At 40.2% G+C, this 27,787-nt stretch overlaps 3 protein-coding genes across 5 annotated transcripts in view; 1 reads left to right on the top strand and 2 right to left on the bottom strand.

The window, feature by feature from the left end:
• Positions 1-19,988, top strand: part of LOC108044547 — a 37,057-nt gene extending 17,069 nt beyond the window's left edge. The window contains exons 8-13 of one of the 2 annotated variants that reach the window (XM_017123592.2): positions 2,164-2,300; positions 6,620-6,764; positions 10,152-10,411; positions 13,177-13,317; positions 14,246-14,384; positions 19,323-19,988. In XM_017123592.2, the coding sequence (XP_016979081.2) occupies positions 2,164-2,300; positions 6,620-6,764; positions 10,152-10,411; positions 13,177-13,317; positions 14,246-14,384; positions 19,323-19,940 (1,440 nt within the window). In that variant the 3' untranslated portion in view covers positions 19,941-19,988. Of the gene's footprint in view, positions 1-2,163; positions 2,314-6,619; positions 6,765-10,151; positions 10,412-13,176; positions 13,318-14,245; positions 14,385-19,322 lie in introns of those variants that run through there. The other variant, XM_017123593.2, reaches the window with a different exon arrangement.
• Positions 1-27,787, bottom strand: part of LOC108044545 — a 117,820-nt gene that overhangs the window by 51,595 nt on the left and 38,438 nt on the right. For both annotated transcript variants that reach the window (XM_017123588.2, XM_044459502.1), the window contains 3 exons: positions 22,854-22,961; positions 22,158-22,249; positions 20,454-20,683 (listed from right to left, as the gene is read on the bottom strand). In XM_017123588.2, coding sequence (XP_016979077.2) covers positions 20,454-20,683; positions 22,158-22,249; positions 22,854-22,961 — 430 coding nt within the window. The remainder of the gene's footprint in view (positions 1-20,453; positions 20,684-22,157; positions 22,250-22,853; positions 22,962-27,787) is intronic.
• On the bottom strand, positions 15,641-16,057 carry LOC108044528. Its single transcript, XM_017123570.2, has one exon. It carries the CDS (start codon positions 16,049-16,051, stop codon positions 15,641-15,643), a length of 411 nt encoding a protein of 136 aa, XP_016979059.2. The 5' UTR covers positions 16,052-16,057.

Raw genomic sequence — 27,787 nt, 5'->3', positions numbered from 1 at the left:
TCAAATCGATATAAATAAATACTTAGCGCATTCTTTTAGAGGCCTGCTGAATTGCACTGTATGAATTAGATGACTATACAAAAGGGAAGCCGACGTGAAAAGAAGTTTATTATGCTTTAATAAGAGAGAACATCACAAAGCAAACGGCTGTGAATTGCTGGGTTTTCACTCAAAGAAACCCTAGCTTAAAACCACACCTTGCGGCTGTGCAATTACTTTCCTCCCTTTTCTGCCAGACTCAAAACTAAGCTACTTAGAATTAAAGGACACAGCACTTAGGGCCGCCATTCAGCGCAAAGCCAATAAAACTGAACTTTAACTGCAGCCAGACGTCGGCACCTGCTCTCCAAAGTGTCATAATTGTCACCAGCAACCAGGTGGGTACTCCCAGTGCTTATATTGTGAAGAGGGATCGCTGGTGTCTATAGTTCTGCTGAATCAAAGGCGGTGGCTTGCGCTTCAGGAAACCCAGAGACAGGACTTAACGCGCAGACTGAGTAGTAAATAGAAGCGGTGTACATAAATAAATAAAATTGAGGCAGTAAAAAACCTCAAAAAATGGCTAAAAAAAAAACAAACAAAATAAAATAAAGCTGTGTGAAATAGAAATAAGGTAAAAATAATCGCATACTGCCATTTCTAATGAAGAGACGGCTCAGCCAGTGGGTCCGATGTTCTGTGTATGTGCCCCAGAGGCAACTTGTTGTCTGCTGACACAATTTCCACCGCAGGATGGCTTGCACCTGCCACAAACACACTGGATTCCTGGTGTCTTGCCGGCTGTTGACACCTGCGTCGTGTACTTCAATTAAATTTTAATTGAAATGAATATATATTCGTGTGCGAACACATGCCAGAGTGCATCTTTTTTGTCGCCTTCCTTTTGTGAAGTGGCTCAAGCTGTGTCATCATAATCTTTGACAAAGCTGGGGAAGGAAGTTGAAATTGCTGGCAGCATTTGCCAAAGATTGCGGTCACAAAAATACCTGCATTTCAAATGCTCCCTTGGTGCATTTAATATCCGGAGTCCTTGGTACAAGTTTAAAGGAATTAATGCCATGCCAGCAACATTAAACTTGTGTGTAACGGATCAATTTGTGACTTTAAACTTAAATGTTTATGTCAGTTGCATTTATTTCATTTCCGTTGAATCGCCCTGTTGGTAATTGTTAAAACTCTACACCGTTGAGATGTTTTGATTTCATTACAAAATATTTGACTATCTCCACAAAATACACAGAAGCCCGTATTCAGATTAACACACACATGCTGGGAAAATAATTGAAAAAGTCACGCCAGCTATTCACTGCCAATATTTGCGGGCAAAACTCATATGCAAAAGTGTTTAAACAATTTCACACAAAAATGCCAATTACAAACGATGACAAAAATGGCAAAATCGAAGGGGGACAGTCGAAATTGATGGCTAACTATTAAAAATAATTGGCAGTGAAAAAATGCACCGGAATCCGCGTAATATAGTGAAAACGAGTTGGCTTTACACATATTGGTGGACGAGTTGAATGCTAGTTGAATGTTATTGAATTGCAATTTTTGCAAATATTTGCACGCCATTTAAAGTTGATTTGGACATGAATGTAATTTGTTTGCACATTACGCATACGCAGTGTGGGTTCGTGTGTGCATACCTTCAATAAACAAGAAATTAGCAAAAGTTTTCACACCCTACTTAAACGCCAGTTGGTTAAATTGTTGTGCAAACTCTTTAAACTGCATTTACTTCAAACTGCAAACTTTCATTCCCGCATAATATTTCCAGCTTGTTAGCCGGCTCCTTAAAGCCTCAAGACAAGTTACTTTATATGCGTCGCAGTTGTGTTTGACTGGTGAATGGGTGAATGGGGGGGAAATGGGAAAAACCCAGAATGCCAAGACGACATCGTGTGGCTGACATTAGAGCGATTTTCTTTTGTGTGTACTGATGCTGCTGCTGCTGCTGGCAACAACAGTTTGCAGTAGCGTGGCTGCAAATTTGGGTTAACATGTCACGAATCTACTCGCAGTTCCTTGGCGCTTCAAAGTATGCAACATTATCGCTTAAAGTGTCGGTGGCTGGGGTCCTTTGGCATTTAGCCCGCTGTCTCACTCTCACCCTCACGCTCGCCCCTAATTTCGCCTTTCCAATTTCCATTCTCCTTTCAGCGAGTTGGCTTCCTGTGTCTGGGCCTGGGCATGTTCATCTCCCTGGTCTTTGGCTTCGTCTTCGGCCTGATTCTGGGCACCACCGAAATGCCATGGGGCCAGAATGCCGACTGGCCCACGGAGGAGATGCGCGGCAGGTAAGGGGATAAGGTAAGGTAGGTAAGGTAGGCTAGCTGCCCAAATCAATGTCAATCAGACCAAACAATTGGTTTAGATTGAACAAAACGCCGCACGTTCAAATCAAGCAGGAAACCACCAGGAACATTAAATTAATTCTCTTATATGGTTATCAACGAATTGGATGTAATCAAAAATAAATCAAATATGAATGACACTAAAGTTGTTGCGGTGCCCGAAACAATTCCAATATCCAATTTAATGTGGAATTTCATTAAGAGATATTTATGATTTGCATTTGCTGTAGTTCTTTGAACTCCGAAATGTGCCAGACAGTAAACGACAGCTGTCCATTTATTTAAATTCATCAAAGAAATAGCTCAACATGAAGTATGTGAGTGAATGTGGTTTGAAGATGGAAATACCCTTCGATTAACATATTTTAAAGCTTTACGAATGCATAGCATACCCTTATTAATTATATTTACCAAGAGCCAAATATAAAAATTATAAGATATTGTATCACACAATCGCTTAAGAGAGTAACTCTTAAAATTTTGATTGATGCGTTTAAATCAAAAATGCTATACCATATCCGTTTTCTGATATTAATTAAGACGCATTATCACAAGTCATTCATTTCCGAGAGCCACGAAGTGAGACCCTCTCAAATCCCTCGACTTTCGAAAGTGAATTAGGAGTTTGCCGAAAATCCAAAATCCATTAAGTATGTTAATTATCCAGTGTCTCGCACAGCTCAGCCCTTGCTACTACAGTGAATCGGCGGGTAAATCTATGAGTGCGAATGTAACAAATTACTTGCAAATAATTCAAATAATCTAGGGCCGCGCAGTAATGTGAGGCGTGTGCTCATTAGAGGCCTCCTTTCGGCTTTCTGGGACAATCTTCCGCCCCCCCAGTCACTTGAGTCTATATATATGGGCACACATTTATTACGGCATCGTTTTTTGCCGAACAAATCTTTAAGTCGCCACGCGCCGGCTGTGTAAATCTCTTCCAGCAGTGGGTCCACAATGGGCTTAGAGCAAAACACGCCCTCGGCGGCTGAAAAAGCGGCAGCACAATAAATTAAGCTCAGCCACAGAATTTGCCGGAAGTTGCGTGAAATGAATGTGTGTCGGCAATTGTGTTAATTGCACAAAATAAATTGTTAAAATAATAATACACAATACACAATGCTGGCTGTTCGGTCGGTAAGTTGGTCCGTTGAGCCTGACATCTAAATATATATGTACATATATGGCCTATCTCTATAATTAAGTGCCTTGGCTGCTTTGTTGTTGGCCGAGGGCAGTCAAGTGGCTCTGTCCAGGCGCACATCTACATCTCCATCTTCATCCTCATCTTCATCTCCATCTACATTTCCATCATAATAATAGGCACACATAATGAATTTCTCCAGATTGCGTGTGCCCATCGCCAGTCATGCAATCGCCGTGAGTTTCCAATGGTCATCCTTAAACTCATCTGACCAGTTGTCGCTGCCCACTGGACTCCATAATTGTGTCACGTGGCCCGTGAAAATAGAGCCTTGTCATTCGGTCCATTGGATCCCAGACGTCCGAGTGATATGCCAATATTTCTCAAAGGCGTGTGTATGCACCTGATAAATGATTACGGCTTGGGGTTAATTAGACAATGCTGGAGGCAGTGGCGGATCAAGTATTTATTTGAGGGGGGATTTTATGAACAAATACTTTGTAGCATACTTTTTAAATAACACATTTTCTATCACTTTTCATTAGAGTGAAGGGAGGTGAGGTGTTATTCCCCCTTTGTAATTCCACGAATGGCCTGAGGCAATTAATAATTTAGCTGGCGATTTTGCGGTGGGCTTAGTATTAATTATTAAAGATACAAATCGTCTTATAAATACTTTAAAATGGAAAACAACGTTAACTTTACAATCAAAACAATTTAAAATGCTCCAGGATATACTAACGCAAAATTTCAACATTAAGACTTAATTTTCATTTATAAAGAATTAAACAGCCTATTAAAATAAAACAACCCATTAAAACATGTGGCTATACAAATAATTACATTTTCAAACTTATTTTTAGTTACTCATCAAAATTAACTATATTTTAAATGCCCGTAAAGCTTAAAAAGTGTAAAGAGTACAGGAGTTTCAACTGGCAGTCATTACACCACTTTAATGTGTTGATGAAAGGCTTAATTACTTTACAACTGATACAGCAATCAGCATAGAGTTATGTTATTTTAACTAGACAGTCGGCTGCCTACCTTTCCACATTTCCACACTTGGCCCACTCTATTCGCTATAAATTACAACGCCGAACCAAATTAAATTTATGCTACTTTACTGCGGGGGCGTGATGACACGCCCACATAGTTGCAACTGTCGGCAAATGCCACATACAAGCGGGCAAAAATAATCTGTGCAAATGTCGTCGAGGGGGGAAAATCCGAAAGGTGGAGAGAGTTTGTCTAGTTTCCAGCAGTAAAGTACCCAAATATTGTTAGCTTTTGGGGATGGGAATACGAGAATATTTTACGGCTCCTGCCGCGCTGTGTTGATTATTACATTTTAAATGCACACTAAACCAAATTCCCATGGTCAGCTTAGTTAAATAAATCGCAATTAAAAGCAGAACGTCTGTTGTGGGCGTTTTCCATTTTCCCTTGATAGAAATAGAAATAGAAAAAATAAAAGGAGTGGAAGGGGTTTTAAACGATATTTTATCCGGCGGCGAAATCAGACCCTCTCTGACCCACATCAAACCAATCTCGATCCTGTTCTGGCCTCATTTGCATTGTTTTCAATCTACGAAACTCAACCATAAACAATTTGCTGCAACAAATTTATACGACTTGCCTAATGTTTGGGCTATAATTGAGCGTAAATTGTCGACGTATAATAAAGTTGTTTTATGCATAAAAGTTAAATACTTGTATAACTCAAACTGCGGCATTCATAAATAAAACTCACACTTTCGGTGGCATAAAAACCCACCAAAGCAAAGTAAAAGCGCCATTAATCAGGAAAAGTTGGTCCCAGGTAAAAATCCCGAATTTTCATATAGGCAAGGCAAGGGCACAAATGAGGCGCATGAATCAAAAAACGAGAGAGTTACGTAACTTGGGATATCCAAAGTCTAAAATACTCTTGCACCCTGCTTAGATTCAATGCTCGAAACGACATAAAACAAATCGTCCGTAAAGATAAACGGAAAGAAACCTTAACTAGAGTGGACCTTAATTTGAACCTACTTTTTTATTACATTTTTTGCAGCAAAATAGGAGCTAAATAGGAGCTAATTAGCAAATAATAAATATTAAAAAAATATTAAAAATGGCATAAGAGGCATTTATTACTTAAAAGTATTTCCAAAGTTCAATTAATAACATATAAATAAAAAAAAAAAAATTTTTTAAGGTCTAAAGACACATTCTAATTTCATAATTGAGATTTTGACATTTAAGATTTTGACATTTAAGATCAAGTTTGATTGCCAAACACACTTGTCTGTTACATCTGTTAAATAAAATTAAAAACAAATCTTAAATGAAATATTGAAAATGTATACCCTGTATATAATGCGTTTTGAAATTTATCATTTCAAAAATGAATTTGTGATAACAACATTTCGTTTAAGCGATAAACGTAAAACGCCATTGCGAATGCTCCAATCTCTTTGTATACTTTAAATTCATGTTAAAATTCAGGGTCACCCTTATATTTTAAACTGAGGATTTAGGTTTAATCAGGGACTTGACTTCTTGTGCGAGGGGAAGGACAGGAACTTTAGCGGACCAATTCGTAATACCCCTAAGAAGGGTATAAAAGCCGGGCGCAATGAAAAGTTTGCCAACATTTCTCACCATTAAGTGACTCTGACTCCTGACTCCTGAATCCTGGCTCGACGAGCCCTGGGCGACCAGGAGGCTGGTTGGCGGAAGCGATAACAAAGCCGCTGACACTTGACAAACTTGCGCGAGTGTCAAAAAATCTCCGCGACATGGATGGAGGCAGGGGGCATGGAAAAATCCGCGTCACCTGGCAGCGACAAAGTGAAGTATTTGGCCCACCTGCTGACCCTGACGCGAAACGGCAGATAAGCAGTGTCTGCGACAGTCCTCCTGGCTGGCCAAACATTCATCTTAATGTGACTTAATTTCCAGTTGACCCCACCCTTTTCAAGAATGGCCCGCGGATATGGCGTTTTAGCGGCAGGGGCCGGCATTTGTCATCCGCCGGCTGTTGTATTTTTAATTAATTTTTTACATTTCGTCCCTACTTTTTCGATGCCCATTTCACAGTTGATTTTTCAATAATTTCTCTTTCGATTCGCAGGGGCAATGTGCGCGCCCTTTGGATGGGCGTTCTGTGGGCATTAACATCTGGCACTGGCGTGGCCGTGGCCTTGCTCCAGGGTTCCGCAGGACCCCTGATCGGGGTCGCCATTTCAGCCTCCCTCCTGCCGCCAGTTGTCAATTGTGTAAGTATTCTACAGAGTCCAAAAATATTTTTAAATTAAAAAACGCAGTCGAACTTTCATAACTCGAACTTTCCTAATACCATGCCTCTACAAGTCGAACTGGTTTTAGTGGCATTGGACAGTAAAAATATAGATAAAATAAATTCTATAATTTAAGGGGTCCATCACTTATACGCCCACCATCATTTGGTGGCAGGTGGTGGTTCGAGTTATGGAAGTTTGACTCTCTCTGGGAATTTTATTCCTCCATTTCAATAATTTAAGTAGGTGTCTAAAAAGCATCTCACAATTTTTTAAGTTTTGAAAGCCTATAACCTACAAGGTAGCTTACATCAATACTTTCGGATTTCAACACAAGCCCAATGGATTTAAGTTTTCTTTAAAGTTTTTAAGATCAAAATGGTGAAGAATTTTTGTGACCACCAAGAATACAATGTTATGTCATTAGTTTAGATGCCCATAATTTGCACTTTTGCATTTTAATGAGTTTTAAAAATCTATGGTACTATTTGAACATACAAATTTTTAAACATGAGCTCATAAGCTTAAATAATAAAACCACGTTATTCTATACATTTTGTTCAGCTTTTAAGAGAGTAATTTGTACAGTGTACTGATTGTATTATATGAGCTAACTTGTTTACGAATAACAGTAATATGCAATCTCCGTCTGAAGTTAGCCTAATTGGCAAGCCGATACCTCAAGCAAACAAAGAGCTCCTTCAGCACACATCGATTGCGACTTGTCAATACTCGTGCCTATAAATATGACGACGTAGAAGCCCACTTAAAAAAGAATGTTCCGAAGGCTTCTGCGAAGTAATTTTCCTCCCATTAGCATGCTATTAACAAAAGCTTCGACGACCTTCGATTTTGGCAACGATTGCGCAGTTGGTGTTTCATCATGAGTGAGCAGGTGCCGGAAATGACTTTGCCAGCATTATTTATGGCCATAGCCATAGGCCCAAAAGCATTCCTCAAAATGTGAATAGCACAGGATCCGAACATTTCTATCAAATATCCACTGTGGTCAGCCGAATGGAAAATTACGCAATTCCCATTTATATTATATGCTTTCAAGTTTTGACTCCATTTGAGTTTTTTTATACTATCGATGACTGCCGGCCTGGCCTAAATTGCCATATTTCAACTGCCGCAAACGTGGTCGAAACTTCCGAGTGGCTCAAAGCCGTAAGTGGATATAACAACGCACTTTAAGAACCGACCACGACGATTGGCCAGTGCAAATGCAAAACGGGGCTAGAAGTTTTGGCCAGGCTAATATTTTTTGGGCCGGGGACGGGGCTCTTCAAGTGAAATTCGCCATAAATTAGGCCCAAAATACAATTTGCTGATTAATCTGGAGTGCATTGCCCAAAAACTTTTGGCCATAAATCTGTCCGGCGGCAGGAGTATGAAGAAGGGCGACGGCCGGGACCGGTTCTCAGCTGTTTTCCCACTTTCTGTGGCGCAACCGCAGCGAGTACATAAATTTCGACCCAATTTTCAAGTGCAAATTGCGAATCGGAATCCCCAACTGCAGGCGGATGTTGGGTAAAATTATAAAGCAAGTGAGCAATGCCCTGCTCTGCTCTGCTCTGCTCCGAAGGGAAGTGCATACAAAAACTTGCAAACACAGGAACCGGCAGGCCAAGTGCCACACAAACTGCAAACCGGCAAACAAACAGCGTCGCAGGCTGACATTTATCAATGCTGACAGAGGGACAAAGGCGTTGCCGGCAGGGGGTGGGGTGTAGAGGGGGGAGGGGAATGGAGGCCACAAGCATGACAAAATGATGCAAAGGGCGAATTATGGACACTGGGAAGGGCTGTCTGCCGACTCCCGAACTTTAACCGGCCAAAACAAAGGCGCTGAAATCGCTTAATCATGGCGGCCGCTGCGGTCGAGCATGTGTGCAAGTGTCGCCCCAACTCCGACTCCAGCTCCAACTCCACGTCCTTATCCCAGTTCGTCCTCATACATATGAGCTGCATAAATCAGTGGCACGCACTGAGGCTGAAGCAACCTTTGTCCATGTTTTCTCGGTTTTTTTTTTTCGTTTTACTTTACCAGCAAAGAGCGTGTTACAATTAATTGCCATGTGTCTGGCCCTAAGGCAATAGCATGGCCAACAGAGCGTATGAGTAATTTCGAGCTCTCATTTCTCCCGAGTGCGTTCTACACTTAAAATGTGAAAGTAAACTGAGTAAACTGCATCGCATCGCGCAAGAATTGCAACTCTTAATTTCGGCTTATTAAATTGCCAGCGACCTTATTTATGTGGCTTGGCAACATGAACTCCAATTTCAAAACGGTCTGCAACGCCCTTACTTTCAAATCCGTGCAAGCAATAATTTACCCAGAAATGGTCGTAAATTCGAATAATAGCGAAAATAGAAAGTAAGTCGAGGAAAAGAAAAGTCATGAGCTCGCACACAAATGGAAAAACAAATACTTTCCACAGATTTGCGGATTTAACAGTAGAGGTCAAGAAAATAGGAGATGGGTTTGTAGGACTGCAGAATGGTTTCAATTCTTTAAGTTTAAACTTATAATAATATATAATATAAATAAATATGTCTTACTTATGAAAATATAAAAAAATGGTATTGTTTTACAAAATTAAAAGTAAACTACATTTGAAGCTGAATTGGTTTAATTGCGAATGCTTCAGATTACAAATGAGACAGTCCTTGATATTTTTTTAAATTGAAATTTAATAACAAAGCATTTTAACATATTTTTAAAATGCATAAAAGCATAATAATTTAGTTTTGCAATAAAATAAAAATGTGTAGATATCCTTATTAATTAAAAAAAAACTAATCACCACAGAAATAATAAAAATTATTTATTGCGGTGGAAAATATAAAAATGAAGAGTGTGCATTGGTATAGCAAAAAATGATTTAATAATTATTGTACGTTTACCTACTACCATTTTGAGCCCAATAGTAATCCGGCACATATAGGAAAAGCACGCACTTCCGGACTTGCTGAGCAATGTGCTGAGTCATTATAATTTATAATAGCAGAGAGGAGGACACAAAACGAAATCAAAAAAAAAGGAGAACGAATGGCAGAAAAGGAGAACGAGCTGAAAATGCGACAATGGAGTCCTATCTGGGGAGGGGGGGAGGTGGGGATGTTTGCGATTGTGTGGCGCCCACACACGCTGCAAAGCTATAACAATTCAAGGCCGGGAGCCACTACTTGGTATGCCAACGGGAGCGCCTTCTAACCGGAACAAAGCACGCGGCGACCTTATGACCTCGAAGGCAGTATCAGACGCCCGACCACCACATATGACCATGGGAACTTCAAAGTCACAGCCACTTCCTCTATTCCTCTATTCCACTCATCCACTTTCTTCCGCTTGTGTTGCAGGGTCTCTTCTGGTCACTGGCCTGCATTTGGCTCATCTACCCGGAGAAGCGGATTCCCCACTTGAAGAACGAGGCGATGAACTCGACCAGCGCGTATCCCTTCATCTACACGAACTACTTGCCCACCGAGTTCCTGATCAACGGCATCGTTTCCGCCTGCCTGACCATCGTGAATGTGATTTGCATATTTATCACGGCCATAATCGTATTGAAAATTAAAGAGGTCTCGGCGCCATACACGGCTAGTCCGGACTTAAAGCGGTGAGTAGCCCATTCTGCAGTACATTTCCGCCACTTGGCAGGCATATTTTAGTCGATGACGACATGTAGTCGCTATCCATTCTGGGAACTCATTAAAGTGGACTTTACTGGGTTTTTTTTTAAATAACTATGAATGAGGTTTTTACATTTAATTTCAGGAATTTTTTCCACAGCCACAGTTTGAAATTTATTCACCTACCAAATATTGAAAAAAATCGGTCAATAAACATTTTAATAATTATGCATGACACTTGATAAAAGGGAAAGACAAAAAAATTATAATATGGGCTTAAAAAATCAAATGGCTAAATGAAATTAGTAATGTAATGAAAGCTTTTTAAATCAAGAATGAGGTTCACCCTAAAGAACATAATGTGTATGAGTAGCAGCAAATTAAAAATCTGCACAGCGAGAAGCGGTGGAGTGTGTTTAATGACGGCGGAGCAAGTGCTTTTAAGCTTATCATTTCCGTTATGTACGCTTGGTCAGTTGCCCATTAGTAAGTGTAATTAATAACGACGACGGACACAGACAAAATCACAATAGCCAACAACAGGGTTGTCCGGTTTCCAGCGCATTGGTTGATTCTGAGAGAATTCTCTGTTGATACTCACTTAAAATGCACATCAATTAGCAGGCGAATTATATATTACATCAACATTGTCATTGAACTAATCTGGGCCAAGTTAATAAATCAGATCTTGTCTGCTTGTTTGTTTAGTCAATCTTAGATTGAGCTTGTGCCATTTCTCCAGTCGAACAATGGGTAAACATTAGTAGACACTAAACCACACGTGTGACCAACTAGCTGGGGAAATTAACCTATAATTCTCAGCACTTGTTAGGCTGCACATTTAAATCAATAAAGCCCAGCGAAGGATTTCGGATATGGCTCTATTTGAGCAGTATTTCGGGCTAAGTTGATGTGTTGTCATTTTGCTAGAGGATTGGCGCCCTCGGCTTTGAAAGCCTTTTTAGGCCAGGCGATTTGTTACCAATGCCTTTTGACTGGAGTTCGCAGAACCCTAAGAAATTATACTTGGCAGCGAGCAGGCTGTCTGCACAAGTGCCCCGCTCAAAATATGATATATCGCGTAATTAACTGACTGATTTCGTGTTTTTATTTTGTTTTCTGCCCACTCGCCGAGTGGCCCAGGCAATCTAAATGAAAATAAATGCCCTCCATCGCCGGCTTTCGGTTCGAATGACAAATGGGGATCTAAGCTCCAGTCTGCGTCTGCCCTGGCGTCTGCCCCTGAGTGTCGGGGCCAGACATGTGGCTTTAATTTCCCAGAGTGGCACATTAAACTGCTTTAAGCGGGGACTAAGCTTTCGTCCATCGCCATCGTCCCAGTTGTCAACATCGCACACAGCCCGCATAAACGGCCCGCGAAAGTATGCTACAATTTTATTTCGCTGCCGCCGTTTGCGGCATCCTTTTTATTATTATAGTGTGCACACATACATATGTATGAATGTTCTGTGACTGTTCCAACGTTTATTTAGGCACGCTCACGCTCGCCTGCCCGCTTGTTTGACTTGTTTGTGTAGCTTTTAGAAATGGTGTGTATTCTGTGCATACGCTCTCCTCGGGATACCCTCATTTTGATCTGAAAACTGCATTTCAGCCAGTCAGTATGGACCATTTTTGCTTCCGAGAAACAAAATTAAAAAAAAAGCCACTTGGATCAGATTTTTACATAAGCTGGTTACTAGACAGAGCGGGCATTTGTCCAATCATTCGGTATCCAAACCCGATTGTTTCTGTCTGTTTGCCTGCCGCACTTGGACCCTCTCTTGGCCAAGAGTACGATGCGGAGAGCAGGACAAACAGGACCAGAAACTGGAGGCAGAAAAGGGACTTCCATGGCCGGGCTCTTTCCGCAGGCTGTTGCATTACGCATAAAGTGCATGATTTCATATTTATTTGTTGTTACCCGGACCCAGTTTGCTCGACTCTGGCGAATTGGTTTTGTTTTCATTGCTGCGGTTTTCTTTTGACAGCGGTTTATGGTTGCGAATTTCTTGTCTCCGCCAATTCAAAATGATTTTTATGGGATTTCTGTCAGACGAGAGCAGCTCCTATGCCAACAAAAATGGGGACAGTTGCCACTAGCCCGAAGGTTACTTCCAATAATAGAAAAAGTTTCTCGATAGGGACTGAGTAAAATTGAACAAAAAGTTTTGCAAAAAGTCGTGCATAGTCAATCATTCATAATATAATTTTACAGCTTTTTACAGTACAACTTTATAGGTGGACGAGGGACAATATTTAACGAAATTAAATAAGACTACGTCATCTTGAATGTCAGGGTAGATAGGTTGAACTATTAAATTTTAACACTTGCTAAATTAAATCGTATCAAATCTATAAAAGCTTCCAAAAAAACAGTTGCTAGAGTTTAAAAAAAAAACAGTTTTTTTATTGTTAAACAAATAAAAACCAACATACAATAATAAGATAAATAACCAATTTACCGAGTAATGGATGAGTTGTCTATATTTTATTTTTATATATTATAAAACAAAAAAAAAAGTTTACTTAAGGGTTTACTAAAATATTAAATGTTAGTTAAAATAAAAAGTGGGACATTTTAACTTTGAGGCCAAGACATCGAATAAGAATAACAGTAGGTATCAACAGCCTCCAAAAGGAAATTGCTTTAATCTGCCTGGACCAAAAATTTAGAATCGATTTCTTTACTTGATTCTCGTATGCACACAAATTCAACGATTTTTAAAATAAATTTTCCCTTTTTACACAGATTTTGGGAAACAGATCTTCGCACCGTTCGCAAAACGAATCGCTCAACAATGCGGCATCCCCGCAGCCGGAGCAGCGTGGTTGGAGGACCTGGAGGTCCTGGAGGGAGGGGAACCGTCAGGGGCATGGACAAGTTCGGCGGGTGAGTGGCAAACACACAAGTGGGGGAAGGCCCTTGCGAGACCGGCCGCCCCTGAACCAATTCTCATATTTCCCATATCCTTTACAATTCCGTTTTGTTGAATAATTGAGCCCGGCCGTGTGTGTGCGTGGCCCCGAACTCATTCTCATGAACACGTCCTGGGGGCAAGTCAATTTAGTCCTAACATTTGTCTGGGCAAATGCTTGAACGCAATCTGAAAAGGTAAATAATGAAGGTATTTATGTCGTCAGAGTGCGAATGTACAGCCCACGCCATCTAGTCCATAAATAAATATGGTGCTGCACATTCTGTAAAATATTTATCGCATAATTGAAATCATTGCCAAGTATTTATGGCGGGCTTAGGAAAAAGCCAAAGCAGAAAAAGAAACAAATGGTTATAAAATATGAAAACGAATCCAGAAATAAAGTCAACCAGAAAGTTGGAACACACCCAAGTAGCTGGATATCCAGAAAATCCGCATCAAATGGTTATACAAATTGTATACATTTTTTTTTTTTTTGCCAACCTTTAAATAAAAAGTACCAATGCTTGTAAATAAATGCACAGCAACAGAATCAATATGAATTTAAATGCTAGTTCTAATTTATGTTGCCCTGAAGGCAAATTGAAAACGAGCATTCCCTGTAAATGACTCTAAAAAAAAGAACATTTTAATACCTGAAAAAGCGAAAAGAAAAATAACGCACACGGTGATGGACATTTAAACAATGCAAATTCATGCAACAAATTAATACACAGCTGTAAGCTTTTTAATTTAGCACAAAATGCCGGCACCATTTGTTTACACGAAACTAACAAAAACCATAAATGTTTTGGTAGAGTGCAATTTATTTCCACCCCGACGCGTCATTCAAAGTTCATGGCATTGTTGCATAAAATTAACACTAGCCCCTCCCACCCACAGTAACGCCCACTATCACGGATTGGACGAGCGGGATGCCCAGATGGACAATGCCCTGGAAAGGGCTCTGGCCCAGGCCGAGAACGACGCCACTTTCCGGAAGGTCAAGCGGATGAGCTACTCGAGCAATGCGGCTGGGGAGGTGAGGAAAAAGTAGTTTTATAATTCTGCTAATTCAGCATGCATAAACATCGTTTCATGAATTCGTCTATATCGCATAAACGAGTGCTATTTTGATTTCACTTTTTTAAACATTCATGAAACCCATAGCGTAAACATTGTATAACTTTTACTTAGCTACATAGGTTCTGTTGATATATTACGTTATCATTGAGGGTATTTATTTATTGTTAGTCAATTTATGTTAGAGATTAACGAAATTTTATTTGTGATATTCATATTTATTTATATTTTTTGTCTTTATTAAAACAGGATATTTTTGTTTTTCACATAAGCGCGTAAATATTAGGAGCGAGTTTTCCTGAACGGGGGTCAATGAAAAACGTGAATACGTGAGATATGGACAGCCCCGAAAAAATAAACGATTTCTATATCTAAAACTTTGTTTAGTGTTAAAAAGAGCCCAAATTTTGTATAAAATGTTTGACTGATGGTTAAAATGTATGTCAGCGCATATATAGTTATCTAAATCAATTACTAAGATTTGTATTAACAAGAAAGGAAAGCTAACTTCGGGCGGAGCCGAAGTTGATATACCCTTGCAGAATACTCTGTAAATTATATTCTCCAAAATTATTCATATAATGCATTCTTAATACTCATAAAAAATCCCAACTTCCTAACTTTACAAACACGAAAGTTATGGCATTTCCGATCAATCAGTTATATGGCAGCTATAGGATATAGTCGGCCGATCCTTATGAAATTTGGTGAGTCGGATTGATTGGCCAAATATAAAACCCATAGATAATCTCAACTTCCTAACTTTACAAACACGAAAGTTATGGCATTTCCGATCAATCAGTTATATGGCAGCTATAGGATATAGTCGGCCGATCCCGGCCGTTCCGACTTATATACTGCGTGCAAAGGAAAGAAGGGTGTGTGCAAAGTTTCAATTCGATAGCTTTAAAACTGAGAGACTAGTTTGCGTAGAAACAGACAGACGGACAGACGGACATGGCTATATCAACTCAGGAGGTGACCCTGATCAAGAATATATATACTTTATAGGGTCGGAGACGTCTCCTTCACTGCGTTGCACACTTTTGACCAAAATTATAATACCCTCTGCAAGGGTATAAAAAGGAGTTTTGTAAGTGGGCCCATAATGCAATTTATTTATTTTCTTAACTACAAATAGTTTATGACTAAAAGCGTAATATTTTCCGTGTCATGTTTTTCCATTGTTTTTTTTTGATTGCAACATGTGTTTGCCTAACCAGATTTGCTCCTCCTCTTGTTGCCACTGCTCCTGTTGCCACTGCTCCTGTTGCCACTGCTCCTGTTGCTCGTCCTCGTCACGATCACTTTTGGCATCGTCTTTGTCCGCTTGAATTTCCTGATGACCATCATTTTCTTGGTAGTGGACGTGGAGGAAGCGGTGGTGGAGTCGGTGGCAGAGTCTGCAGCTGCGGCCGCGGTGGTGACCTCGGCAGCTGCTGTCGTGACTTCGGGAGCCACCGTGGTGGTGGTGCACTCGGCATTGTCCACATTCGCTTCGGCCGTGCAATCGATGCAGGCCGCATCGTCGGGATCATCGGCACAGGTGACGGCCTGGCCAACTGGGAGATGGCCAATGAAGATGGTCACCAGGAGTGTGCCAACGATCAGAATTGATTTGCTCATGCTGCTGGAGATGCTGACAGATGTCGAATGATACTATTTCCCTGCCAAATTCCCTGCTTTTATACCAAATGCCGATCCGATTTTTAAAGATTATCAAGTTTGCACAGCTGCCTTACCTACTTTTCTCACTCGATCAGTGTTTGATGGACCATTGTGCCAAAAAATGGCACTAATATTTGATAAGTCTTATTCATCAATTGCAGAATGGGTGAATGCCGCTATCAAATGAAATATATTTGTTGACTCAGTTGATACAACGCTCTGTTGGCATGGCATCTATCGATTTTCGACAAACTTAAATGTCAAGCACACCTGTTTTTGTTTATCTGGTGCAGAAACAATAAGTCCGCCTGATGTATTTGCTTTAATAAACATGTTTTGCCCAACTTTCTAAGCAATTAAAGTTTGCCAATGTCACAATACGATTTTGGGGCCAGGAAGTAACTGGAAACTGCATTTTTCACGAGCCACAGAACTCCAAGGCCCCGGGGGCAGGACAAACGGCATTTAAGCTTAATTACTGGCAATTATTCGGCGGAGACGAAGGCAGCTGGCCAACTGACCTCAATCATTAGTTGATAAGCCCTGCGAGGCGCACAAGAAAATGCACGGCGCCCGGAAAAAGTGCCGGCCAAACGATGCGACAATAAACCAAGTTGGGGAGATCATAAATCAAGGCGGCATTGCAGCGAAGGAAGGACAGCAAAGGGGTCACTTGGGGCAGCTGCAAAAAAAAGCAGCAGAGCAACAACTGAGTAGTTGAAAATCATGTAAGATTTATAGTTAAGCCAGCTGAACCTGTTGCGAAGGAGGAGCCCAAGACGAAAATAAACTCCTGTCGGTTTTTATGCACTAGATGAAAGTTGACCCACTGGGCAATATCTGTCATTCTGAACGAAAAAAAACATTCTAAGCTGCAAGTTGCAGCTCTGAGCTCTAAGACCTTGTCATTGAGTTCAGTTTACTTTGGTTATTTGGTGGTGGCTTTTTCAGCAGGAAAGATGTACTCAACCAAGATTCGCATGTCCCATCACCTTGCTGAATCCGCTAATGACGCTCAGTCTGCCTTCCACTCGTCTGAATCCATAATCATAGGGCCTGGTGAAAAACTTTCTTAATTTCCTGTTTAAGGAGCGCCTCAATTAAAACTCGCCGGCAAGAAGCATTCAAAAGCCATCCAAGCGTCGATTGCCACAAATCAACTTCTACATTAATTCGTTTCCAGGCGGAAAAAGGGAGGTTGGATGTTGGCGGATGGCGGATGGAGGATGGAGGTTGGAGGTGGGTGGCTTGGCCCAAGGAGCTCGAGTGGCTGCCAGACTGACATGCTCCAAATATTTCGAGAGACAGCCACGGAACAGCCGAGTGCCATGCAAAACAAACTTGCAAAGCCTACAACCACGCCACCCCCCACTCCCCCCTGGCAGCTTGTAATCAGTTTAAAGTGAGTCCTGGCCACTAAAACTCAATTAACCCCATTTGAATGGAGCACGAGGCAATTGAAAAAACACAGAAACATGAAATGAAAACGAAAACGAATTCGAAAACGAATACGAAAAGCGGCAACGGAACGAAGAGCGAGCAAATCAAGGCAAAAGATTAAAAACGGAAATGGTTGGCCATTGAGTATGGTGGGTTGGCAGTGTGGTTGGGTTGCTAGGTTTTTGGAGGGGTAATGGGGGAAGGGGGAGGGAGGCCAAGAAGCATTTTTCACTTAAAACCGCATTGATACTCAATTACCAGGTCGGCACTCGACTCCCCGACTTGGACAAAACAAACGGCGGATGCGGAGTTCAGGAAAACGGAAGCACTTTGCAACGGAAATGAAACATCAATTAAAGTCGCACACCGAGCTGCTCCACGCCAGCGCATCCGTCGAAGGAGAAGCCTGGAAGCCTGAAAACTCTGGTGTCCTGACAGCCAGTCGGCCTTCTCCTTTCGAGGATACATCCTTGCCCTTCTCCTCCACTGCAACCGACTCTGAACACTTGCCCCACCACTTGTTCGGTTGCCACAAGCCTATGGGCATATTTCGTTAGTTTTTATTGCTTAATTGTAATTTCGCATATGGGAAACGGAAAGTTTAATTGGCTGCGCTGAAGTATCAGTCTCTGAGCGTCTCACAGGCGATTTATTAGTAAGAAAGTTGGGGAAGTTGCAGACTAATTTGACACAGGCAGAAAATTCGGTGCGTTTTTTGTTTTAAGCGAAAATCATAAATATTTTTAATAAATGTATAAGTTTCCAAAAGAATGGACTTAAAAGTAATTTGATTTGATATGGTTTTAAAACAATGATTTAACTTAATAAATGTTTTTCAGATAAGATTACAAATTTGCTTTATTTTATAGTTGCAGTTCTTATTAATATTAGTTATTAGATCTTAATATTCACGCTGTTCCAAGTTTATTTTCATTGCAACAAAAAAATTGTTTACTTAGTCAGTTTTTGTAGATTTTGTTAAAATATAGTATAGTATTCCTGATGTCCCGAATTCCCTTAAAAATTATTTTAAATTGATTTAATAATTAATTAATAACAAATGTCATTATTAGTTTAAATAAATTTAAAATCATTTTAAAATTGATTTAACATATATACAAATATTATCAATACATCCACTATACTATTCCAAACTAATAGGATTGTCTTACATATTAAAAAAAACAAGAGAGAACGCTAAGTCGGGTGCCCCGACTATCAGATACCCGTTACTCAGGTTAAGGGAGTGCGAGGGAGATGGAGATAGAAACTTTGATCACGCATAACTTTTTAACGAATGGTCGGATTTGAAAAATTTCTTCAACATTTCGATAGGTATTGATAAACACAATAAAACTGCATTTTTACTTTTCCGAAATATGTAAATTTTTAAAATCGTATATAAGCTATTGTGGGCGTTAAAGGGGGCGTGGCACCTTTTTGAAACAAACTTGCGCTGCGTAGGAACTCCTAGAATCTGCATGCAAAATGTCAATCTTCTAGCTTTTATAGTTTCCGAGATCTCAGCGTTCATACGGACAGACAGACGGACAGACAGACGGACAGACAGACGGACAGACAGACGGACAGACGGACATGGCTATATCGACTCGGCTAGTGACCCTGATCAAGAATATATATACTTTATAGGGTCGGAAACGCTTCCTTCTAGCTGTTACATACTTTTGCACGAATACAATATACCCTTTTACTCTACGAGTAACGGGTATAAATATTGTTTATATATATACATATACATATATTCAAAATAATCGCTTGGTTCTTGCAGCTCACCGAACGACTGGCCAAGATTGCCGGACTCAATCGGCTTAAGACAGATTTGGACCCTGGACAGACGAGCTCGGGCAGCTTGTCCGGCAGTCGGATGAACTCGATTCCCAACTCCCAGCTGAACGTAGATCTGAAGGCGCTGGACAAGCTGGTCAGTACGCTTCTGGAGCAGCACACTTCAGGGAGTAAGGGAGCTCCTCCATTTAACCCCGAGATGGGCACCCGCACCCCGCCCCTCCAGCGGATGGCCTCCAAGAAGCTCAACCGCTGGCGCCCCCTCTCCCGGTCCGCACACAGCTACAAGCGGCACGAAAGTAGCGATCTGATCGGGGGCAGCTTCACCCAACTAATGGAGCGGGTCGATCCGCCGGCCACGTCCGCCCAGCACCAACCCAACATGCCCACGATCATGGAGAGCAGTGCGGGCAGTCCCGGCAGTCCAGCTCCAAACAATGCGCAGCCGCAGGCGGGTCACCCGCCCATGTGGTCTGCATCCTTGGACGCCACTCAGGGAGCGGTGCGAAATGTACTCCACGGCATCGGCCAAGCGACCGCTGGTGTGGCAAGACCTGAGGCCGAGGATCAGCTAAATTTGACACAAAACTATGTGGGATAATCTATGGGTAACCCCACTTCGATTTAGATTTCACATTTTGAAGATTGAATTGTGTTTGAATTTGAAAACTTCTACTTGGTTGTTTCTCCTATCAATATATAAATACCCCTATTACAAAAAGTGTGATGGTTTTTTTGTACTATTTTGTACCCTTTTAACAGCAAACTATCCTTGATCTTAAAAATGTCTGCATTCTTCTCTATTTTCTTATACAGAGGCTAACTCGGTAAGGTAAGACCCTAATCAATGTTTGTTTTTGTTGGATTTATAAATAGACTATATTATTTTGTATTAATTATAGGGAAGCAATCCCAAATCAATAGTTTTGTTTAAATGATCATCTGCTTTAATTAATTTTGTATAACATACTAGACTACTGGTACGCTCGATTCCACATTCAAAACAGTTGTTGAGCTTAAAAACAAAGTATAAATGAATTCCCCCAAAATGGAGACCAATGAAAAAACCTAACGTTTAAATACAAATATAGATGTAAGAGTCAAATAAGCTCACCTGTCTTTCCATAACGCCCGACAACTGTTCCCGGTCGGCATGTCGATAATACCCAGTTAGGTTGGCACCAAGACGCATGGTGACCTCATATCGAGTTTTTCCGCTGCGGGCCAAGTTCCTGTTACTTTTGAGGACGGAAAAACTTTGACCAGAAGAGGACACAGAACGACTGAAATTGTCAAAGTCGCAGGCCATATGGCATTCGATGGAGCTGGTGTTGCTGGTGCAGCCTAAAAGGATGAAACAAAAATTGGTAATTGCTTCGATAAAAGTTCAAGTCATGAGGAATATCTTTTAAGGCATGGATGTTTGCAGACCAACACCTGTGACCAAATTATCCCAGTGGGCTGGATTGACGGTCCGTTGCACTTCCCCCAAAAGTAGTACTTCAAATCGCTTTGGGCCATCAAGCTGAATAAAAGACATAAGAAAATGCGGCAAATATGCGGAGCATGTGCCAGGCATTTCTTTGGATAATGTTTTCCTCCCACCTCCACCCACGCTCTCATCTGGCTTCTATGCATTTTTCCATATATAAAACGGAATGGAGTGTCAAAATCGATAAAATTGGAATTTTTCTCTGCAGACAACCACTTATTGAGAAATTTTAACGCATCTCTGGAAAATTGGTAGCTTTAAAATTTGATTCTTGGCTCTTTGAACTACTAATACTTTGAATGCTTTTCTGACTATAACATCTGTATGAAAATTTTATGAAAATTAAAATCGTTCTTGAAATAAAAATTACGTTTTCTTAGTTTTTGGTTAACTTAATAAAATCAGACTATCAGATCTAATAGTCCACTAGAAACGATTTAATAAATTGTTATTCATCTCTGTAATATTGGTAGCAATAAAATTTGTTTCTTGGCTATTTGAAATGCAATTACTGGCACTTTAGTTAAGAAATAAGACTGATATTTGCTCAGTATATATATATTATAGAAAGATAAATCATTAGTTATGGGTAATTAAAGCTAATTTTACTGTGCCACATGGGTCCACATACTTCTGCAGGCTACACAAAAATACTAATAGCTCAGTTTACAAGTTCCTCCATTCTCAAAATACCAGAACATGTCGCAATCGGCTTGCAGGTCCTGTATTTTCCGTTCTCATTACCATTGCAGGCACTTTGAAATATAACGCACAACTTAAAGCTTAAACATTGTTGGCGGCTGGTGACACGTTCGCTGTTGTTCTTGTCATGGGTTTCCCATCGCGAAGAGCAGGAGCCGTATGGAAATTGCCACGGATCCGGGACAGTGACAACCTGAGGTTTTCCACTGCGGCGCCCGCTCCTTTTAATGCTCTCCGTTGCAGTTGTTATACACATTTTTATTGTTTTTGCACGCACTTGCCGATTAAATGGGGCGAGAGAATTTCCAGATGGGGGGGAGGGGGGAAAGCCTTTTCCCGTCCAAAGTCTTTCCTTTCAATTTGTCTGCACAGTGTCTGCGTGGGTACCTCAGCTGGCAATGAGTGCATTTTTAATGCTAATTATTTCCTTAATTACATTTTCACTTTAACAGCGTGCCTTTTTGTCCCGCCTTTCGCCCCCATACCCATCCTTATTCCTTTTTTCCAGCTTTTTATGTTCCCCCTTTCAGACCGTGGCGCCTATTAGCCTGGATATACCCCAGACTATATGTGTATGCACGTAGATATGTATGTCTTCCAAATAACATTTATTATTGCACTTACCCTGTGTCATCTCGTTTATTTCGGGTATTTCGCATCTGGTCCCCTTGAAGCCCTTCGGACAGTGGCAAGTTATGGCGGCGTCGCCGATGTGCCTGCAAATGATGATCCGACAATAAGAAAATGAGGTCCACAAAAAAGACAGCTTGCAAACATGCGAAGAGCCAGAATTAAAAATGGGTATGTGTATTTATACACATTTCCTTCTTGTACTGTTAAAAATGTTTAAGATTGGGCAGAATATTCAAACAATATTAACCATTTTAAAAAAATTTGTTCAATTTTAACATAAATTTAATGCAAAAGCTAGTTGTAAAGTCCCTGAATTAAATTGTAAGGATTTCTAAAGCAATTATATTTAAATTTAGGTTGACGTTACTAGAACCTTGCTCACAAAAACAAGTCAGAAAAAGAAATGTGTAGAAATGTATTCTTTCCTTGGATTGTTTCAAGTATTAAAGATTGGGCAAAATATCCAATAAATTATTATTGTGTGTCAAAAAACTGAAACAAATGTAATAGTAAGGGAGATGCGGAAAGTTTTAAAGTCTCCCAATTATATAACCATATTTTCCCAAAAGTAAACATTTTTAATTTTAGTTTCACGCTACCAGGACCTCTTACATAACTATTTGGCATGCGTTTTTCTCAATTTAAAATAACAAATTGAGCAATTTTAAAGCGTGGCTCAGTACTTACTTGCAAGTGCCTCCGTTCTGGCAGATGTTGGTGTGGAGGTCCTGGCACAGGGGACCATGACCACAGTCGCTGCCGCTGAAGCCGGGAAAACAGGAGCATCCATAGGAGCTGCAAGGAGATGAAAAGCAGGATGTGAGCACGTTTGAGTTCAGTTTGCAATCAAATGGCGAAGTTGTTTGTCGTGCGGTACTGCAAACTTGTTACCACTGGTCAAAGTATACAACTTATCACAACGTCGAGCGCGGAATCGGAATTTTCGGGACCCGAGTTGGCGTCCAACTCATAAAACTTTTATTGGACCCACTTGATGGGGACTTTTTTTAAGGACGTGCCTAAGCTGAATTTGTAGTTATTTGGATATCTGCCCTGGCAGTGAAGACAACCGCGTCATCATCAGATACGGACACTTGGGTCCACCATTTGACCTCAGACAATAATTTAAATTTGTAAGCCGGAAGGCAAGGTCATGGATTCGAAAAAAATGGTCCCGTTGCCAACGAAAATATCTTAAAGAAGATTTTTTCATGAATTTAGCAATCTTCTTTAAGTCCTTTATAAGCTTTGGACTATTTAAAAAAAACAAACTTCGCTTTGAAATGGATATCTGGCAGGTGAAGTTAAAGTAAATAAAAAGTCTATAAATATGCACTGTAACCAATGTAAAGATTCATACTCATACTTTATACAAGTAAATCAATACTCATCCAAATAAGTAGATAAAAAACAACATTTTGTCAAAACAAAAAAGACCTTGATTTCGAAAATAAAATATACATTTTGCTTGTACAAAAAGTAAGCATCCGTCAGACCTCTATTACAACATTTTTAATAAAACCCCCTTCTTCAAATCCATTGTGAATGCCATTTGCGCCGGAAAATTAAGGACATTTAAAATCTCGGAACATAATTTACGCTCACAGCTTTTTTGACAATTTAATTGGGCTACCCAGTTTGACCAAATTTGTTCGGGAAACGCGATGACAAAAAAATGTGTAACCATTTGTTCAAAGTAATTGGGCATCCTTTGCCATTTGTTTCGTCCCTGTCGCCCATTTTTCAGCTGGAGGAACAATTGTTATGTTTACCCCAGTTGTTCGTAAGTCATGCGTTGTTGACACACGCCAACCGAAATTAATTTTCCATTTCGTCCTTTAAAAAAGGTTGAGCACTGGGTCTTAAAAGGGTGAAAAGCTCGAAGAAGACAGTAAATTCGACTTCTTTTGGCTGACACTCCTCCAGAATCTTAAGCCTAATGGGTATTCAATAAAAGAAAAATTCTAATTGATCTATTAGTGCCATCTGCAGCTACCAAGCTGTACTATATCATCAAACTCAAATCATGTTGGTTGTGTTGCAATCCTAACGAGAAGGCAAATAAAAAAAAGTTTCACGCCGCTTAGACAAAGAATAACCAAATCGTCTCCTGGAAAAAGGACAACACAAAAAGTGACAAGAAAACTTTTGATGCTCATAAAACTTTTACTTTTATTCGAAATCTTTGTCTTTCACTGGCTGAAATAAGGCATCATTTTTGATCCGGGCGTTCTGGGAAAATTAAATTGGCGGCTCTAGAATATCCTTGAGACAAAATTCGTTGAATGCCCTTTAAGTATTTGTTGCCATGCACATTCTGTACCCATATTTTGACCACTATAGATTTTGAAAATAAAGCAGTTTATCATTCGAACATAGATACATGTTCAAGCATGCCTGTACTTCAGGGATCCGCCCCTTTTGTTAAACTTACACACTGACCTACTGCCTTGTTCCATAAGAATTTTGTGGTCTTGTATGCCTGCCATTGTACAGCGGAAATTAATTGCCTCTGTGTCCTGTCAGGACTTCGGGTACAAGTCCGTGCTGTCTACTTATCGCCTTCGTTTCATGTTTTGCCTTCTGTGACGGAAACGTTTTTCGAGGACAACCGTATACTTGCCCGAGCTTATTTTACAAACTTAAATAAAAGACAAGCTTAACTTATTAATGAATAATTAAGTTTAAGACGAAGCAAAGGATTACATGATTTATTCACAAAGTCTGAATTTATTTCTGCTAGCTCATAAACAGTAAAGAGTTTTTCTAAAGCAACGACAAACATTTAAAAAAAAATGTAGGAATAACTTCTTCGCCTATGCAAATTATTTTGAATTGTTAACTTTAAGAGCACTTGTTAATTCACGATGATGCGGTTAATATCAAAATAAGCCCCGTTTAACGTAAAATACCCATCGACAGCATTTCGTAATGACAAACGGGCTGCAAAAAAGCGAGAAAATTCTTTTCAGGCACTAAACCTTCTTCGTTTCAATGAAACGGCTTTGCATTTTTTACGATTCGTCGAAAATCACCTGCAGCTGGATTTTTTCAGAGGTGTGTTTGCAAGTTTTTGCAGTTTTTCCTTTTTTTGCATAATTCTGTGTATTTTGCGACATGTGCACTTCGAAAGTTTTTTTTACACAAAAAAGTATTTGGCACACAGAGTTTTATTTTGCCTTTATTTTGGGCCTGCCGCTGCCGGCCCTTTGTTTTAAATAAAAATTAAATGTGCTGCGCATACGGCATGTGTTGCTGGTGGCGTGGAGATAGATTTTCCACGAATCTCAGGGGTGAGGTATTGTTTCGACTGCTCTTGGCAATCCAATTTTGCGCATTTTAAATTCATTCAGATTTGGAAAGCCGAACAATTAAAATCGCTTGCCAAAATTCTGCAGCAACTTTATGGGACTGCACTCAAAAACTGCTGACAACGCTGGGGAAATGCTCGACTGAATTCGAAATATGACGATGGGCGAATCCGAATGCGAATGCGAATAGCTTCAATGGATAGCCCAAAATACACATATGGCTGCCATGAATATGTCATGTGAGACGCCAGCATTGTTACTTAGTCGCGAGTCTCTAGCCGGGACTTGGCCAGATTTTTGACAAAAAGCCAAAGTGCATCGGAAAATATGAAAAAGCAAATAGTTGTGCAGAGCAGACATTCACATCGCGCAGAGACTTAAATGTGAGGAATAAATTAAATAAATTAAGTTGTATGGGACCACTTGAGTTCGTGGAGGTTCAGTTGTTTAAGGAATTTTACTCCCGATAGAAAAATAGTTTCTTGAGCCGCCTCCTTCGATATTTTTTCAAATAAATGTCTTTCATTAAAACGAATCAATAATTAAAACCCCCACCAATCGAATCAGAGCCTGAGGAGTTTGTGCTCCCGCATTTAATTCCACTTTAAATGATGGGCGTATACCAATGTGCCATTGAATGACTGTTGGTCTGGGCAGCGTGCGATGAAAACGCAATGAAATTACAACAAATTGCTTTTTTCTTGCCGGTGGCACGTGTAGCCGTAAAAGGAAGCGGTTGAAAAAAAAAAGAAAAAAAAAAGAAAGAAAAGGCTGAAATGTTGGCAATTACTTTTTCACCCATTCGCCTAATGCAATAAAATTTAATTTGATGGTCGTATGTGAAAAGGTGACTGCGCGGGCGGCAAGAATAGGGATTGTGAAATGGTTTGCGGCTGGCATTTTACCGCTTCACAGTCGTAAAACACAAAGGATGTTTAATATGAAAAATATACATGTATGTGTTATTCCATTTGCATTTTAATGGTTTTGTTTTTTTGCATTAAAATTATTTTTATTTTGATTGTGCCAACTTATTTAGTTTGCGTTTGCTTGCCGAAAGGGGTACTTTTACAATTATAATTCGTTTCCATATCTGCGTATTATTTGTATAAAACTTTCGCACCACATAATTATAATAAGCTAATTTAGTTAGAGTAAAGAGCAAAGAGTAAGCTGTATAAATATATAAGATACTTAATATACAGAAAACGCTCTGTAGTTGTCCCTTTTCGCCTAGCAAGTTTTTAATATTTTCCGTTTGACCTCGACCCACCTGCCTTTCTTACATATATTTGCAAACTTTCGAAATATGTAATAAAATCTCTCGTTCATGCGAAGACCCCAATTTGCGGTATAGGTGCCTCAATGTCACTGCAAGGCAGGAAAATTAAAAGCACCGAATTTCCACAATATTGGGGGCAAAAAGTTTTAATTGAGCGGCACATGCCGGGAATCAGGCGACGCAGGCAGGGCTTCAATGTGCGAATTTCGGGGCCAAACAAAACTTAATTGCAATATGCAAAGCTCGGACTCTGTTCTGCGAACCAACTGCTTCCCTGGGCCCGGTCGTCGACTTTGGATAAATGACAATGTTTGACATGGCAAACAATGCACGGGGCGCACGCAGGCGAATCGGAATGACACTGACACAGTTGCCATGTGGCAAGCCCACTGGCATGTGCGTCGGCCACAAGGATGCACCTCCATATGCATCTCCATCGCCCTATCCACCCAGCCCCAACCCCATCCTCCCACAACCCTTGGCCCAAACCTGATCTCATTTGGTGCTGACATTCTGTTTGCTCAGCACCAGCTTCACTTTTTGATATTAAAGCCCAAACGGACGCAGATCCACAGCCAATGGCCACGCATATTCATTGCCGTGCATGTTCATATTCACCCACCTCCAATCATCTAGGAGCGGATCCAGAACTGGGGGTAGGACTTTGAGAAATATTGCAGTAAATTGGATTTTAATATATTTTTTAGTGTTTAAATTCAGTTCTACAGTTATACACACTTTTAATCCATTGACCATCAGCAGATCAAACTACATACCAAAAAAAAAATAGTCGAATTATAAATAACAATTGTACAATTATTTATATTGATTGATTTGACCACTTATACTTCATATTTATGTACAGTCAGAACCAGTGCAGTTAAATTATTTACCCACATTTCAATAGGATTTTGCAGAATTTATTTCAGTTGCCAATATATGTGGCAAAAATGAGTAAACATAAATATTTATTTATTTAACCTCTAATTTGGCAGTTAGAAAACGGAACAATTTAAGAGTAGTAATAA

This window comes from Drosophila rhopaloa, unplaced genomic scaffold, assembly GCF_018152115.1.
Source record: "Drosophila rhopaloa isolate 14029-0021.01 unplaced genomic scaffold, ASM1815211v1 contig_2, whole genome shotgun sequence".
NCBI classification, from domain to species: domain Eukaryota; kingdom Metazoa; phylum Arthropoda; class Insecta; order Diptera; family Drosophilidae; genus Drosophila; species Drosophila rhopaloa.
Note: the sequence above shows the minus strand (reverse complement) of the source record. Positions and strands in the feature narration are given on the sequence as shown.

Coding starts and splice junctions, on each gene's coding strand:
- LOC108044528 (XM_017123570.2), bottom strand. CDS start 16,051: ATGAGCAAATCAATTCTGATCGTTGGCACACTCCTGGTGACCATCTTC.